The sequence below is a fragment of the Lepisosteus oculatus genome, chromosome 15, assembly GCF_040954835.1.
Source record: "Lepisosteus oculatus isolate fLepOcu1 chromosome 15, fLepOcu1.hap2, whole genome shotgun sequence".
Classification (NCBI taxonomy): Eukaryota; Metazoa; Chordata; class Actinopteri; order Semionotiformes; family Lepisosteidae; genus Lepisosteus; species Lepisosteus oculatus.
The window spans coordinates 23,155,940-23,171,975 of NC_090710.1; the positions used below are offsets into that span (position 1 = coordinate 23,155,940).

General features: G+C 39.1%; 2 protein-coding genes across 8 annotated transcripts in view; one reads left to right on the plus strand and one right to left on the minus strand.

Moving 5' to 3' along the window:
* Window positions 1–9,622, plus strand: part of tmem131 (transmembrane protein 131) — a 55,720-nt gene extending 46,098 nt beyond the window's left edge. The window contains exons 25-41 of the mRNA XM_015364339.2: window positions 60–126; window positions 470–621; window positions 814–956; window positions 1,298–1,484; window positions 2,194–2,379; window positions 2,804–2,962; window positions 3,282–3,820; window positions 3,922–4,097; window positions 4,351–4,484; window positions 4,568–4,692; window positions 4,896–5,054; window positions 5,241–5,397; window positions 5,789–5,910; window positions 5,989–6,088; window positions 7,211–7,314; window positions 7,470–7,627; window positions 8,565–9,622. Coding sequence (XP_015219825.2) covers window positions 60–126; window positions 470–621; window positions 814–956; window positions 1,298–1,484; window positions 2,194–2,379; window positions 2,804–2,962; window positions 3,282–3,820; window positions 3,922–4,097; window positions 4,351–4,484; window positions 4,568–4,692; window positions 4,896–5,054; window positions 5,241–5,397; window positions 5,789–5,910; window positions 5,989–6,088; window positions 7,211–7,314; window positions 7,470–7,627; window positions 8,565–8,861 — 2,965 coding nt within the window. The 3' untranslated portion in view covers window positions 8,862–9,622. The remainder of the gene's footprint in view (window positions 1–59; window positions 127–469; window positions 622–813; window positions 957–1,297; window positions 1,485–2,193; window positions 2,380–2,803; window positions 2,963–3,281; window positions 3,821–3,921; window positions 4,098–4,350; window positions 4,485–4,567; window positions 4,693–4,895; window positions 5,055–5,240; window positions 5,398–5,788; window positions 5,911–5,988; window positions 6,089–7,210; window positions 7,315–7,469; window positions 7,628–8,564) is intronic.
* Window positions 9,623–9,898: 276 nt separating this feature from the next.
* Window positions 9,899–15,863, minus strand: LOC102695943 (inosine-uridine preferring nucleoside hydrolase). Of its 7 annotated transcripts, none has more exons than XM_015364344.2 (7): window positions 15,713–15,863; window positions 14,365–14,496; window positions 13,125–13,316; window positions 12,346–12,531; window positions 11,629–11,740; window positions 11,256–11,392; window positions 9,899–10,821 (listed from the first exon to the last, which is right to left on the minus strand). In XM_015364344.2, the coding sequence occupies exons 3-7, from the start codon at window positions 13,305–13,307 to the stop codon at window positions 10,429–10,431; spliced, it is 1,011 nt and encodes a 336-aa protein (XP_015219830.2). In that variant the 5' UTR covers window positions 13,308–13,316; window positions 14,365–14,496; window positions 15,713–15,863; the 3' UTR covers window positions 9,899–10,428. The 7 variants fall into 7 exon arrangements, with proteins under 7 accessions (XP_015219830.2, XP_015219828.2, XP_015219829.2 ...); XM_015364342.2 differs by having other exon boundaries at window positions 14,361–14,496; XM_015364343.2 differs by lacking the exon at window positions 14,365–14,496.
* Window positions 15,864–16,036: the final 173 nt, after the last annotated feature.

A 16,036-nucleotide genomic window follows, 5' to 3' on the forward strand; every position in this document is an offset into this window, starting at 1 on the left:
TAATTGAATACGTACATTGTGACCCTCTGCCCATATAATTATTTTTCTTCTTCTTTAAGGCTTAATTTGGGAAAGCTCTCAGACTTTGAAATCAACACGTTTGAGTTCCAGACTCATAGAAACCAAGTAAGTGCAGCATTTCTCTGTTACTAGAAAAGCTGTAGTTTTGAGTTGAATTTGAACTAAACTCCAAGAAACTGAAGTAATCCATCTGATATTTTCTTTTAACCATGGCAACAGTATGTAAATGCGAACATTGGTAACATTGTGGACTTGTAAACCTGTTGCAGAGACCGAAGAGGTACTCTTTAGTAACAAGCTATTTACAAGGGCTGCAGGATCACAGAATACTATACTCCAGAACTGCTGGAAAACTATTTCTGATAGGCTTCAGTGTAGATACAGTATTAAGCATGATTTTCTCTTGCTGGTTTTTAAGTCTGTTTATTTACTTGTCTTTTACTTTTAGACTTCCTTCATTAAAACGAGCACAGGGTTTGTCGAAGGACCTACAAGACCATTTGTTTACAATTTGCTGCTGTTGCCTGGAGAAGCCAAGTCCTTTACGGTGAAATTTACTCCTGTCACCAACCACACCGTCTCTTCTCTGATTGTTGTAAGGTAAATTCTTCATGTTCATATCAGAAACACTGATACAAAAAGAAACTCATGCGAAGGCCTTCATGTTATGGCTTTTTTATATATGCTTTTTGTGCGATTATCTGTAAAAAAAATGGGAACTCGCACAAAGTAGATTAGAAGAAGTGTCGATGATATAATGACCATTGTTGTTCCATCTCTATCTCTTTTTAGGAACAATCTGACTGTGATAGATTCTTTAGTTGTTCAGGGTCAGGGAACAACTGAAAGCCTGAAGGTTGCTGGCAAGGCTCCTGGCCCTGGAAGTTCATTAAGATTTAAAATGACGGAGTCTTTGCTAAAAGACTGCTCAGAAAGTGAGTATCAATGCATCAATGTGGGTACAACAGGAATTTGTTTCCATTGAAAGAAATCGTGTTTTAAAACTTGCACAGTGCAGCAGAGTTTTTGTTATGCAAGATTTTCAAATCTGGCAATTTTGTTCTACAGAATTTATCATTGGCAACATTCATTTCTGTCAAAAGAATGGCTTATGCATGTTAAATGTAAAATTTCAGGAGTGAAGCTTAAATACACTGTGTATCTTTATAGCCTTTTAACATGAATAATAATATAACACATAATGTTGTAATATTTTCAACAATAGCTATCTTTAACTTCTAGAGGAATTCACATTTTCCATTTTGTTTCTTTTTAGAAGTGAAATCAAAAGAACCAAACTTTACTCTCAAAAGAACATTTAAAATTGAAAACACAGGACAGCTTCCAATTTTCATCAGATCAGCAGAAATCAGTGGATATCCTTGTGAAGGTTATGGATTTAAAGTTGTCAACTGCCAGGAATTTGCACTTAAACCAAATGCCTCAAAAGACATTGTCATACTGTAAGTAATGTTGCAAGTGGAATCTAAACAATAAATTACTTTGTTTAACTATTTCTGCTTTGTAGTTTTCATTTAAGTTATTCAGTGTTGTTTATGCACTTGTCAGGACTGAAGTTTTCAAGGGTATGATGAGCTTTAAGGTAGTGCAGAAACAATCTTAGTTGAACATGCTTTACCTCCACTGTGGTGTTCTGACTTCTGCAAATAGCCATCGACTATGCTCATATAATGTCATGATATTTAAAAATGTTCCTCTTTTTTTCCTTTCATTATAGATCTTTCAAAATGTATATTTCTTGTTGCATGTTTACCTCAGCTTGTATGCATGTTTAACCTTTTCATGCCTACTATGTAAACAATAGCCATATCTAAAGCGGACACCAGGATAATTATTTCATACTGTGTGATAAATGTCTATTTTTAAAATGCACCACAACCCCTGTGAGAACATTTGAATCAGTTTGTTGTGGTTTTGTGGTTGGGCAGCATGTTTTTACAATAAGTCAGATAAGCCTTCTAGTGCTAAAAGGCCATGAAGTGCTCACTATTTTATTTTTACTTCCTCAAAGAAGCCTAACCGATAGCAGTAGCAGTTAAGTGTATGGTATTCACATATATTTTAGTTTGAAAACGTGATGAGGTCGGGTGAACTAGCTGGTGATGTTTCTGTATCAATGTCATACAAGCACCACTTTTGTCTGTTTTCCAGGTTCACACCAGATTTCACTGCTTCGCGAGTTATCCGAGAATTAAAGCTTGTGACAGCAGGAGGTTCCGAGTTTGTCTTTATACTGAACGCATCACTTCCGTATCACATGCTAGCTACTTGTGCTGAAGCCCTACCCAGGCCCAACTGGGAGCTGGAACTGTACATTATAATATCTTTGATCATGAGGTAAGGTTTTTTTCTATTTCTACTTTGTATTATTTGAATTAAAAACATATGAAGTTATTCTACATATATGTAAAGGTATCCTACTATATGTAAAGTTACATTGTAAAAACAATAACATTCTGTAGTGGTTTTTTTATGTGCTAATTAATTGGTCAAGATTAGCGATAGGAGATGTATGTAAAGAAAGAATAAAATGTTTTATATTCTCGGCACCTGACAAGAATTGTTGGATTATCTAAATCTATGAAGTATAATTTCAAAGAAATTTGAATAGCACAGTGTTTTGAAGATTTGAAGTTATCTTCTCTTGTGGCTAAAATACATTCCAAACAGTTGCTGTTGTGTCTTGGAATGGAATAAGCAATTACATGCTGTGCATTTCCAAAGAAAACCATAACGAAAAGTGAATTTGTTTTGTTTTCAGTTCCATGTTTCTTTTAGTGCTTGTAACCGCATATTTGGAAGCTCAAGGAATATGGGAGCCATTCAAGAGACGTTTGTCTTTTGAAGCATCTAACACTCCCGTTGAGACAGGGAGGCCATTTGATCTCAGGGAAATTGTAGGGATTTCATCTGATACAAAGTAAGTGAATGAAAAATGCTATGCTGTGCTTTTGACATGTCATTATAAAATGATTAGGTAGTTTGTTGGCCTTGTAGTACATTTTATGTGGCATAACAAATATGTAATCAACTGAAAATATCCAGTTATTATGTATAAAGTCACAATGTTGCAATGAAGTAGAAATTCATGCTTCTCCTGGCAAGGAGGTTTCAACTGCAGTCATATAAAAAAAAAACTTGTGAATAATCTTCTTTAGTTTAATGGAGATTTCATTCTGACACTTGTCAGTGCAGAAGAGTTGTTCTCAGTTTCTTCTCTGTTTACCACGTTCTTAAAGCTTGAATGAATATGGAGATGCAAACCACAACCTGACAAGAGGAATGTACTCAGGTGGTCCTTCGTCTAGAGCCAACACAGGAAACCACAGGCAAGGTGGTGCACAGTCACACATGAACAACAGTCGAAACCCAATGGACTTTGAAGGTCTAAGAAGGATCAATTACAACAGGACCTCTATGCAAGCACCCTCTGCCCAATCTGCCAGCAAAGGCAGCAGTATGGGTTCAGACACTAACACAGGCCAGTGTCAGATCACCAACAGGAGGCTGCGGACTGGCAAGCACCACCAACATGCTCACCAACAGCAGACCCAGAGCCTTCTGGAACAGCAGACTCCACAGCCACCAGTGCCTCAACAGCCACAGGCTAACAGCTGTCAGAAATCGCAGCCTGAAAGCAGCACAGCCAGACACAGCTCTGAGGATTCAGATTACACAAGTCTCGTGGAGGCTATGGACAAAGACCTGGAGCGGCCCGAGTCCCCTTCCACAGAGGTGTTTCAGGAGCAGCCTTCTTCTCCTGCTGCACAGAACAAAGGTAAGTTAGCCCGACCACCTCTCAGCTCCCCTGACCATCTCCTCACCTGGCACCCTTCTGTCCCTTGACTTAATGCTCAGGTGTGGTTTATACTCTTGTAGCGAAGGCGAAAGTGCAGCGTAAACCCAAAATGCAAAAGAAACGGGAGGAAAAAGAGAGGAGAACAAAGGTAAAGCCACAGGAAGATGAGCTGAAAGACTCCCTCGCAGACAACGACGACAGCTCTTCAACCACCACAGAAACGTCGAACCCAGACATGGAGGCCAGCATCAAGGAGGTAGGCTTTTTGCTTCTGCTCTTCTGTTTATTTAAATGTGTTTTGTCCCCTCTGGTTTGAAGTTTTCTCTTTTCGACTCCTAATCAGAAGCTGTATTCACTGTACCTACAATTATTGTGCTATTAAAAGGGTGTTGTTTTAAATACCTTACGCTGGATCGTAAGGATGTTAGCAGTTCTTGCATACCAAGCATTTGTGGAATCAGTGTTAACATGTATGTGCTCCGTTTTCATTTTCCCTTTTTGTCCTTTAGGAACCAGAGAAGAAGAAAGGCCGAACGTTCACACTTGACAAAGAAAAAGAGGACAATCATGTTTTTCATATGAAACCCAAAAACAAGAAAGTAGGCAACATGAAGAAGGAAAACCAAACAGATGCAAAGTCCAGGTAATTGATGTCTGGAATTTTAAGTGGTTGGAATTGTGCAGAAAATTAGTTTGTTCAATATTCTCTTTGTTTTGGTGCACCAGCTCTTTGGAACTACCTTATACAACACCCCTGGAAAGCAAACAGCGCAAGAACTTCACATCGAAGAACTTGATACATCAAGCATTAACAAATGGCCCAAAAACAAGGAATATGCAGAAACAAAGAGGTTGGTTTTGTTTTCCTAAGCCATTTAGCAGTTTGCCTTAGTTTTCATGAAGTTACACTCTAGGTAAGCAAAAACTGAATGTGAAGGAGATGGTGTATATAGTTGTGTTCCCTTGTGGATTCAGTTTTGATCTGTAGTGAGCTGTGACTTCAGTTTGAGAGTATTTGAATGGTAGTTTTAATTCAGCCTTACTTTCTTTGAAGGAACCAGTGGGAAACCTGAGGATTTTAGACCATCTCCCTTGGTGAAGTTTCTCTCCATCGGTTCTGGCCAGGAGCTGGGACACAGCAGCAGCTCGGAAGGAGAAAAGGATTCGCCTCCACCAGAGTGGGATTCTGTACCCATCCACAAAGCGGGCAGCTGTAAGTCAGCCCCAAGCCCCCTCCGACCCTGTGTTTTCAAGACTTACAGAGAAGTGTGGAGTTTCCAGTCGCTTACGGTGATGAAAAGAGGGCTCTCGTTCGGTGAAAACATTTAAATATAACTTATTTCAAAGTTGACGTGAATTTCAAATGCGCAGCATTTCAGCTGTTCATGTCCTTCTCCAGCCACGGACAGCCTCCAGCAGATCTCCATACAGACAATGAATGCAGATGCTTTCCTGAAGAGACCCCTCTCTGCCACATGCAGGGCTTCTTCCCCACCACCTGCACCTTTCAGCTTGATTACACGTGGCTCCTACAGCAGCGTTGTCAATGCAAACAGGTAACACTTTGCCTATTGCTTCTTTACTCATCATAAGGTCTTGGATGACCAGATTAGCAACAGGCTTGTGTTACTTAACATCTGGATACCCTATGCTTTAGGTCTGTTGTCACAATCTTGACGATTGTGTTGACGATGCTACTTGACATGTCTGTTAACAGTAAGGGGGATATTTTCTTTTCTGTAGAATGATTTCCTGATGTTAAAAAAGCTTTAGTTCTGTTGCTGTATGTGCTTTATCAAACGTTTTAGAATTGATCTTACAGAAAGGTGTGTGCTGTAGTGTTACACTAATTTGTGATGTCAAGGTTTAAATTTAAATTAAATGCATGCTTTTAAATGCTAGTGTACTGAATGCTCAGGCTGTGACATCTTCTCCTGTGTTTTTTAGTGAGACGGGTATAAAGAAGCCAAGTGGAAGCAAACACAAGTTAACAAAATCAACTTCTCTACCTGGCAAAAATGGGAATCCTACCTTTGCAGCTGTTGCTGCAGGCTATGACAAAAGTCCAGGTGAATGCTTGTTCTTTACCCCTTGCTACAGGTGTTCGTCCTTCAGCCAGAGTGAGTTAAACTGTGGTGTGTTCACAGGTGGCAGCGGCCCAGTAAAGAGTGCACTCAGTAAATCTGACATTCATGGCAACATGACCATACCGAACATGATGCCTCTGGAGAGCGATGGTTCAGACAGGTGAGATCAGTGTCATTTTTAATTGAAAGTTTAATTTCATTTTCATTTTGGCAAGTGTTAGTATATGTGATGTTATAAATTGATATGAGATTAAAAGCCATTACAAAAAAAGTGTTAAATGCGTTGTGGCTACTTTGAGTTTCTGGCTGTGTCATGTTGATGTTGTCTAGGACAGCAAAGAAAAGTTGTAAATAGGAGATGAGCACATAGACAATGGTTTATTGTAAATCAAATTCCAATAAAGGACAAAATCATTCACCTGATTTATTTTACCTTAGCTGATGAGCTGTTAAAGTACAAGAAGCAGGCAGAATGTATATAGTTTTAGAAAACTGTATAAACATGGTCATTTATCCACTTATATAAAATGACACTAGATTAGAATGATCTATTAGAAATTAGGGTATGGTTGTTTGATAACAGTAAGGATTTTTTCCCTCTATATTTTTCCTAATAGAATTGTTATATTGGAGATTAAAGATTTCTGTACTGTACCATACATAGTCATATCGTTTAATTACACCACATCTTTATATATAAGATTACATTTTTACTGGATTATGCAGATTTCAGTAAATTGATTTTTGTATAATTCATCCTGTGTTATGAGCTACAGATCTTAACCAGGAAAAATGTACAAAACGGTGCAAAAATATGGTGGAAGCAAATTGAACTACACAGGATATTGCAGCAAACAGCAAACGTCTCATTATTTCTGATAAGTGCTCCAGAAAGCACAAGATACACCACAGATACAGCCCAATAGAGAAACATGCTGTGATCTACAATTCAGTATACAGATTAAGAAGCACCATTTAATATAAAAAAAACTGTCATACCTACATCACCATTGATGTGATTAAAAAGTTGGAAAAGCTAGTCCGTTAAATCAGGTAGTATATATTGCAAAACTAGTGTCTTCGATTAATGTCTGAAAAGTTGTTTGTGTTTGTAAAATCACTGCTGTTGTACCCTTGAGCATGTTTTTTCACCTAGCTTCAATAAAATGTCCCAATGTATAACTGATGTATGGCTACAAACGTATGTTGCTTTGTATAAAATGGTCAGTATTGCTTGCCTGTTTCGAGAAAAGCTAAACTGCTTTTGTTTTTCTTAATGTAGTTCTGGATTATGGAGCCCAATTGACAGTTCTAACAGCCCAAGCTTCAACTCTGTTAATTCTTTCTCTGCGTTTGGACCTAATAACACCTTTAATCTATCTGGAGGTGAGTTTTGAGAGATGAATGTAAGTAACCATAACAAATGAATAGTCTCTGTGAATAATGTTCTATTATAACCGTTGATTGTAATACAATTAAAGTATGTTATATTTACACAAACTCCTACCAGTCTAGTTAAATGCATCTTTTTCTCTTTTTAGTCGTCAGTTGTATTAATTTTCCCAAGACCTACAATCAGGACATCCAGCAGAGCTGGCCAGAGCTGTCTCAAGTGCCCCCCTCCATATGGGACTCTCCAAGCAGTGACCCCTTGGCTTCCTGGCCCACCAGCTCAGGCTCTCCAACAGCTCCCACTGCAGTAAGATCTCTCCTCTGCCTCGGCTTCCTGTGGTCGAGAAGCACAGCTTTCTTCTCTTTTAAGAATACTTAAAGAGATTAACAATCTTAAGGGGCAGTGCTGATTTAGAAGAAAATACAGAATCTTTTTTTTTATATAAATGGTGAGAGCATATCCTTTCTTGAGAATGAACTTTTTGCTTTGACCAGTACCTGTATTGCTTATCTCTGTCTTGTGTACTGCTGCTTACACCTGCTTTTGCTAAAACATGGAGTCTAACTGCAATTTGTGACCAGAAATAGCTTTCAGTAGAGATATCTTATATCCACAGTGGTATAATCTCTCACGTGTCTACAGATTTTAAGCAGGTTTAAAAACTTCTGGTTTCTTGTATGACTACAACTTGCAGTTAATCGTATTCATATATGAGTACACTATGGGGCTCTGCATTTTTGAATAACAAAGATTAATTTTATAACTATTGTATTCTATTATCATATATATTTGAAGCCCTGTATATATTCTTTCCAGTCTCTAAAAAGTATTAATCACAGATTGGAATCAAAATCCTTATCTTGAGGGTAGATAAACGAAAATAGTGACCATTATTAGAAGAATGTTTTTAGTTAGTTGTTAAATGAAGCAGTTATCATATGAATATCAATTTGGAATATCAGTTATCAATATGGAATATTAAAACATGTTTTAGAGCATGGATGGGTTGCATTTAGTGTTGACATCCATGAGCAAATGGTTATTTTTTTGTATTTGAAATATCAATTGCACAGAATTACATAATCAAGGGTGGATGGTATGATTTCATTTACTGTGTATAGTAATGTTTGTAAATAATCAAACTTCAGATTGCTTTTCTGCACTCCTACAATATATTTTCTGTATATAATGTTTGTAAAATGATTAAAAAGCGTAACTTTAATTGCTCCCTTTTTTATTTCAGTCCATCCTTGGCAACACCAGCAGCCTTTGGTCTTCAACCACTCCATTCAGCAGCTCCATCTGGTCGACCCGTGTGGACAGTACCCTGCCCTCCTTTACTCCGTCCCCCACCACCTCCACCCTCGCAGACCTGATAGGAAGCAGTGAGAGCACCAGCGCTGCCCCAGCTCCACCCTCGACTCCCACCGAGATAGGCAGGACCTACAACCCCTGGAACATGTGGCGCCCCACCCTAAGCAGGAGAAGCTCCGAGCCCTGGCCGAACACCTCCGCTTTTCCATCGGACACCGGCAACTGAGGAAAATCGGCATCGTTTAGCCCGCAGGTTCTCGAAGCCAGTATGAGCATTGTACGTGATGTGCACTTTTTTAATGCAAATTTCTATGCTATAACAAATACTCTCATTGATGCTTCCCATCAGCAGGGGATGACTCAAAACTTGCTTCAATAGGACCCCCAGCCCTACTGTCACGTTTAACAGGGGGCAGTGAAATGTTTTCTGCTGCTCTTATGTCTTGAAAGTATGGGACTTATTAATTACATCAACTTTTTAAATAAACTGCAGCAACCCAACTGTCGAAGGCAAAAGCCAAGTATTTATAATTGAAAATATTGCCCTTATAGGGATGTCTTGATTATTTTTAAAGCTGCCCCCCCTCCCTTAAGGTAATACTGTGTATGGCTTCTCTTTATGGTACAGTATTACAGTTTTGAAACGAGCACTTTGTGTAAAGTTAAGTTAAATCATGGCTTTATTAAGGGATTATCATGGTTAAAAGGTGGCAATAATGTATGCATTGTGGCAGAAGCTTCAATATGGTTCATGGGTAAACTTGAATGATGGATACGGCAACAATGCAATGAGGATAGCTGTATCCCAGTGTCACCAGTCTCTGTATTACAATCTTTGCGTGCTCGGGGCTGTCTCTTTTCTTGCCTCGGTGCATTTTAACAGGTTGAACTGAAATACTCATGGCCGACTCTTAAACATGGTTTCGATGTATTTCTTATTTAAAAAAACTGGGTTGTACTTTAAAATAAAATAAATTTTTCCACTGATTTTGGCTTTCGTTTTCATATCTATAATGACTAATCAGTAACAGTCCATGACATAATGATGATGCTTATGGTTAATAGACCTCAGCCATGTAGATTTTTGAACATTTATTGCAGCATGGTGTCTACTCCCAGATACAATTAGATGTAATTTACTGCCTTCAATATTTCTCTAAAGTTCCTGAGTCCTTGTAATTAGTGATGTCATAAAGTTGCTTGTGCTTCTTCAAAACAATCCCTGGGCATCTGGTGATTTAATCACTTCCAGTCTATAGTGTGTTAACTTGAAGTAAATACATAGTTTATTTTGGTCTCAATGAAAGGGCCACAGCAGGGTTCTGTCTTTAGTACAACAATAAAATGGCCCCCTTTTATACAATTTTCCATACCGTATAACACTTGAATTTCACCAGCTTGTATTCAAAATAAACACTGAATAAGTGCATTCACCAACGTGAGTGTGGTATAAAAAACATTAGATTTGTGAATTCATTAACAGTGACTGATATTACACAACAAACAATATGCTTTGAAAGATAACTAAAATATCAGTGGCATAGTATTTATCATTTACATTTTTTAAGAAGGTGTATCAATCATTTTACAAAATCTCATGAATGACAGGACCTCTAAGAAGTCTCTAAGGGCCACTCAGAATTCCATAAAGACATCTTATATAGAACTCCCTGCAACTTAAGAAAAATCCTTGACCCATAAAAAACCTAATATAAACTCATTATATATACTATAACTCATGTTAGCTATAATGTTCTAACTCTGTCAAAATGGACAACTATCAACTTTAATTTTTAGGATATTGCAACACTTCCATGTTGCTCATGTTTTTTTGTTGTTTGCTTCAGAGCAGCTACAAGTAGCTGTGTGAACTTGTCCATATCAAACGCCTTCATCACAAATGTTTTGTGCTGCTTGTTACAGAAATTGGCTGGGTCTAGTACCATCATTCCTCTCGTGAGATCTCCTTTCAGCTCCACGTGAACTGCACACTGGATGTTCTCCGTCATTATGCTGCTGTCAATAGCGGCAGCCATGGCATACGAATCATAAGAGACAAACCCGGGCCCAAACAGCTCATCCTTTATCGCCCATTCCTTCTTGGAAAACGCCGTGCACTGGGATGTTATTTTCTTCATGAAAGCAGCAGCAGCGGTGTCTTGGTTAACCCATTCCTCAAAGAATTCCTGTTCAAGATTGAAAATCATCCCAGTTATCCACTGTGTACCACTACTAATAGTTATTCCTTTATTTTGTTTGCTGCTTTAAAATTTCCCTGAATTATAAAAGATTGGCTAGGGCTATAAGAGCATCCCGGCAAGTAACAGACGAGCTTTAAGATGTGGCTTTTGTACATGCACTGCCTCTTTAGAACAATGCAGAAATAAGCCTTCTGCTTTTTAATGTAAAATAGTGCTGTGACAGTGATAGGCCAAGTGAATAATCTTGACCTCATCAGTCCTGAGGACTGGATTTGAATAGGATGAGATGTTAATTAAGATGCATTTGGGAAGAAACATAAGAAAAATGTGTGGAACCAATATTCAAAGGTTTGTTTGTGCATGAAACTGGGAAGAGCCATAAAGGAAGTAAATCCAGTGAAGGAAGTGGAAGCGCTTACCCATGGCAACTGGTGATGGCAGGTAAATTCCCAAGTTGCGATATGTGTAGGGCAAGAGAACTCCTTCAGGACAATATGAGCTGCTTCTGGATCCATTCCAAAGTTAAATTCGGCACATGCTGTCCGGTTGCCTTTCCCTGGGGTCACAAGCACACGAAGGGTTGGGTCGTGGGAGTGAGGAACAAGTTACCAGCAATGTTCTGGAAACTGACTCCTTGACTTCTTTCAAAAAATGGCTGGATGAGATCCTTGGATCAACTGATAAACCCAGTTATGAGCAAGAAAGTTTATGTCCAAAGCATTGATTGATCACTGTGAAACTGCATTAGGAATGTGGCAAAAATCCAGCTAAAAATAAATGTTCCTTTCTTACCTTCCATATTTCCTCCCATGATAAAGAGATTCTTAAGTTTCACAGGGAAAGTAGGGTCCATTCGCACAGCAAGAGCTAGATTAGTCAGGGGTCCAAGGGCTACTAAAGAAACCTGCCAGGAAAAAGTTACACAGAAAATAAGCTATGGGTTCTTCAACCTTAATTGTAGTAGTATAAGTGTGCCACAAGAGGGCATTAACATGTATGGTACAATACGCAGTGTGGAGTCGCAGGCTACATTTGCTTAAACCTAAAAGGAGCAGGGAGAGGTTAATTCCATGATGAAAAACAGATCAACAGCTGAAACTTTTTTCTAACTTTCAATGTGGAATTAACCTCCACTTGTTTCTTTGTAACACAGCTCCCCCTGTTATTATTATTATTATTATTATTAATAATAATAATTTAAATGCAAAATATGCTTTTATGAAGGGCATAATCTATACACAATTCTCAGCAACAAACTGTTACAAATTAAGATGTGGTTTTAGCACACTAGAATAGCAAACTGGAAAAGAACATCAAACGACCCATTGATGACCGTGTGTTTTATAAATTCCTTCAGCTGAAGGTTCAAGTCAACATTTTTTTTTGCCAGATCTTGATGGAGTTACACTATTTTTAAATTCCCAACAAGCCCGCATTAGGCCTCGGGTGTGTGCCTTTCTTTCGAAGAGAGGCAACCCCAACGAGATGTGGTCATTCTGTCACACTCACCTGGCCCGGGTGCTCAGACACTATTCGGATCATGGCGTTCACTGCGTGCTCAGTCTTGACCTGAGCACTCAGAGCCTTGGGGTTGCTTTCGTCTGGTACATCACCAAGGCCATCTGTCCCAAAGTGACAGCAGGCTAGGCTCTGCTCCCCTATCAGTGAGGAGGCAGCACCGCAGAACACAGGAACCTAAAATAAAACGGGATGGCACCTCTCATTTAATTTCTCATGAGTACCATGCTTTGCAATACTCATTGAACATTGAAACATTGACTGAGCTCTGTGGAAGAAAAAGGTGGTGATGCTGGCTCCACAGTAACAGTTTCTGCCCAGCAGTGCTGTGTTTTCATGGCAGTCTGGCTGTGCCTCAGCTATATACTTTACTTGCAGCTCATCTACACCTCGGACTGCGCTTTGATTAGTTAAAAAAGCCTTTCATCTCAGAAAGTCACAGCTCCCTAGTTTTGTTTGCCAAGTACTACGGCTGATGAAAGTAAATGAATCTTAGATCCATTATACAGTATGTGACACCTCAACAGGTCAAACACGCCCAACCCGATCCCACACATGAGCAACATGTCTGATCATCATACCGCACATCATGCCTGCACAACCCCCTTTTTCCTTTATTAAAGCAGAATTGTCAAATAGATCAGGGAGGGAAAAAATGCAAAAGATCTTGAAATCCAGAGACAGCTACACGCAGAAAGAAACAAAACATGGCAGGATGAGAAGAATGAGACAGAACCAGAAAGGTTCACGACCTTCCGGGCAACACAAACCTCAGTCCTGTCACACACGGCGAGGACTCGCAGGGTGTTCCTGCAGACGTTCTCCACGGGTGCGTTCCCAAAGCAGCAAGTGATTCCCAGGACGCGGACGGCCGGGGCGGCCAGGGCCATCATTATAGCCTGGGCATCGTCTATACCGCAGTCCGCGTCCACCAGCACCAGCTTCTTGGCCATGACGCCGACCTGCTCAATGCAAGAGACCAAAGACACGATCCAGCCAGAACGGTCTTTCACAGGGGACACCTGGCCCCGAAGAAGGAAGTGTTTTCTAACGACATCCTCAGAACCGGCTCCTAGCTACACAACGGCGTGATCAGATCGCCTAGGAGCCCTGAGGGAAAAACAAACCGTCATTTTTAAGACTGGCAGCAAAGTTTCATAAACCGATAATAAAAAATCCCACACAGCACAATTATTAATTAAACTTCAGCCTTGTATCAAACGAAACGACCACCAGAGCTTCACGGAACCGTGTTCAAACCCAAAATAAAGCAAAGCCATCGAAACAAATAATACCTTTTAACCGATGACGTAGTTCAGAAGAGTTCTATCAATGTGCATCGATAATTAATCAATAATCCAGCAAAACACATACGCAAAAACTCGTCCAAAAACATAAATGCCGCGTCCCAAATGCTGCACTAAACACTAAATCCTAAACCCTTCCTCCAAGTCCGCCTGTCTCTGACGTAGCGCAAACAGGTCGGTCTGGGTGCACCTTAAGAGTACTGGGACGCCCCCGCATGACGTCATCGCTGGAGAGACTGCTGTTGCTCCTTCTCCGCTGGCATTTTGATAAAACTCAATTTCAATTCGGCTGTCTCTGGACAAAAGTAGTGACATATCCCGTGCGTTCTTGTTGAACAGGCTGCACTCGAAACAGGCGACGTTAACTAAGGAAAACCTGGCAATACCGCTCTCTGTTTCTTTGAACTGCTAAATACCTTCCACCTCGTCTGTCCCAGCACAAACATGACATGGCGCGTCCATTCACGTGGTGAAAGTAAACGAAATAAAGTAACCCTGGCAATACCTCAAAGCTTTGTTCTATTAAATATTTTGTCTTTTCCACGTACGAAACACGACTAGGGTACACAAATACCGGTATATAAACCAGTCGAAATGGGGTGACAAAAACAAAAGCTCTATCTCAACACTTCATCCCTTGAATACAGTATGAATGAAGTATTATAAGTTTTAATACAGTAAAATAAAGTTCAACTTTACAAACGTGAATATTTTATTCTCCTTGGCTGCTTCTCTCCGATTTGATAGGCTAGATGAAACGTCAGCATTCCGCGAGGAATTCTGGGTGAGTTCCGCTCCGAGGCGGACTTCAGAGAAGGGGGCGCTTGTGAACAGCCTTGTGAAACAAATTTAGAAATGGGACACCCTGAGCCAAACCAAGAAGTTTGTATAATAGCAAATGTCATTCTCATGTTTCATGTTGGCAAAAGTTTACATACATAGGTGTAGAGTTAAAAAACTCCTATGTGCTTTAAATAACTTTCTAACTCATTTAAGCTATGCTCACATACACTAAAAATCTTTAAAAATGAGCTTGGTGAGTTGGTTTACAAAAATCCGTTAGCATATAAACTAATTTAATGTGACCCCTAACGCCGCATAACCTCTGCTGTTGACAAAGTGTTTTTTTCTGTTTCATTCACTTGATGTTACCTCTGTTCTGTCATGTTGTGAACATTGTGTTTTTCCTTTTTGTATATATAAAAATACATTTAAAAATTAACTTGCAAACCTGAGAGGGCACAAGGCTGCGATGGCCTATAGGAACAGGGCCGTTGTGTTTTCAACCTTAGTTGAAGGGACTTCCTCTGTGAAGCTCTGGTATTGCCATGGATTATTGACACACAGGTAATCATTGATCAGGTTCTTATCAGTGATCATCATTTAACACCAGGAGGCTGGTTTAGATGTTTTTTTATCACGCCTTACAGCAATAAGACTGTCTAACAGTCTTTGGTAATTTTAATCACTTATTCACCTTTTTAAATTATTTTTATCAATTATATGGGTATGAGAGCAATATCATTCCAGTTCCTGTCTTTGCAAAATTATGTAGAGTGTTTTAATATTTGATCAGTTTGTCTAAAATGTTTATCCAAGCTAGTAGACATATACAGTACTTGACAAGGCCCGAAACCCTCTATAGATTTTACCCACTGCAATTTGGGGTCCGATAGTGAAGAGACAATATTTTTATGTATTTGTAAATTAACGTGCAGCTTGTAATTTGCCAGAACTGACTGTATTTGTATGACTCTTCATATGCTAATATCAGAATTGAGGAGTTAATTTCCATTTCTGATGCACATAAAAAGAGTTACATTCTTATCTGACATATTAATGTTATTAATTTATTTGGATGATTATTTTTTCCAAGCAACACACATTTGTACCTATTTTTACAGGTGAGCATTTTACTGAAACAATCTAAAGTGCTATGCTCTTGGTACAGTAACAGTGCTGAACCCAATATTTAAACCTATAGCCTTCCAGTTACGAATATGGAACTCTAACTACAGCTCCAAAGTATGCTCGCAAAGACAGAGACTTACCTTAATCCACACTCCAAAGTTTATGAAATGATTAATGGACAAGCTTCAATATAAGACGAAATAAAATATGGATCAAATGTTCAAAAGAAGTCCTGTATATATAATGTACTAATCTCCAACAGTGAAGTGTACTGTTTGTACTTGGTCATGAGAAACTGGTGACAGACAGAAAAATACCTCTGTTAATAGTTAACTAAAGCAAATGATTTAAAAGTTAATATTTGCACCACAATAACCAATTTATCTCTCCACTCTTGAGCCCAAAGAAATCAATATCAAACTGATTCCTTTTTTAGAATTGTAGGTGCAGGGTGTCATGAATGT

Excerpts from the sequence above, each read along its gene's own strand:
- LOC102695943 (XM_006639238.3), bottom strand. The coding sequence starts at position 14,107 with ATGTTTGTGCTGGGACAGACGAGGTGGAAG. Across the intron at positions 12,532-13,124 it reads CCGTGTGTGACAGGACTGAG|GTTCCTGTGTTCTGCGGTGC; the intron begins GTTTGTGTTGCC and ends GTTTTATTTTAG. Across the intron at positions 11,741-12,345 it reads TGTCTGAGCACCCGGGCCAG|GTTTCTTTAGTAGCCCTTGG; the intron begins GTGAGTGTGACA and ends TTTTCCTGGCAG.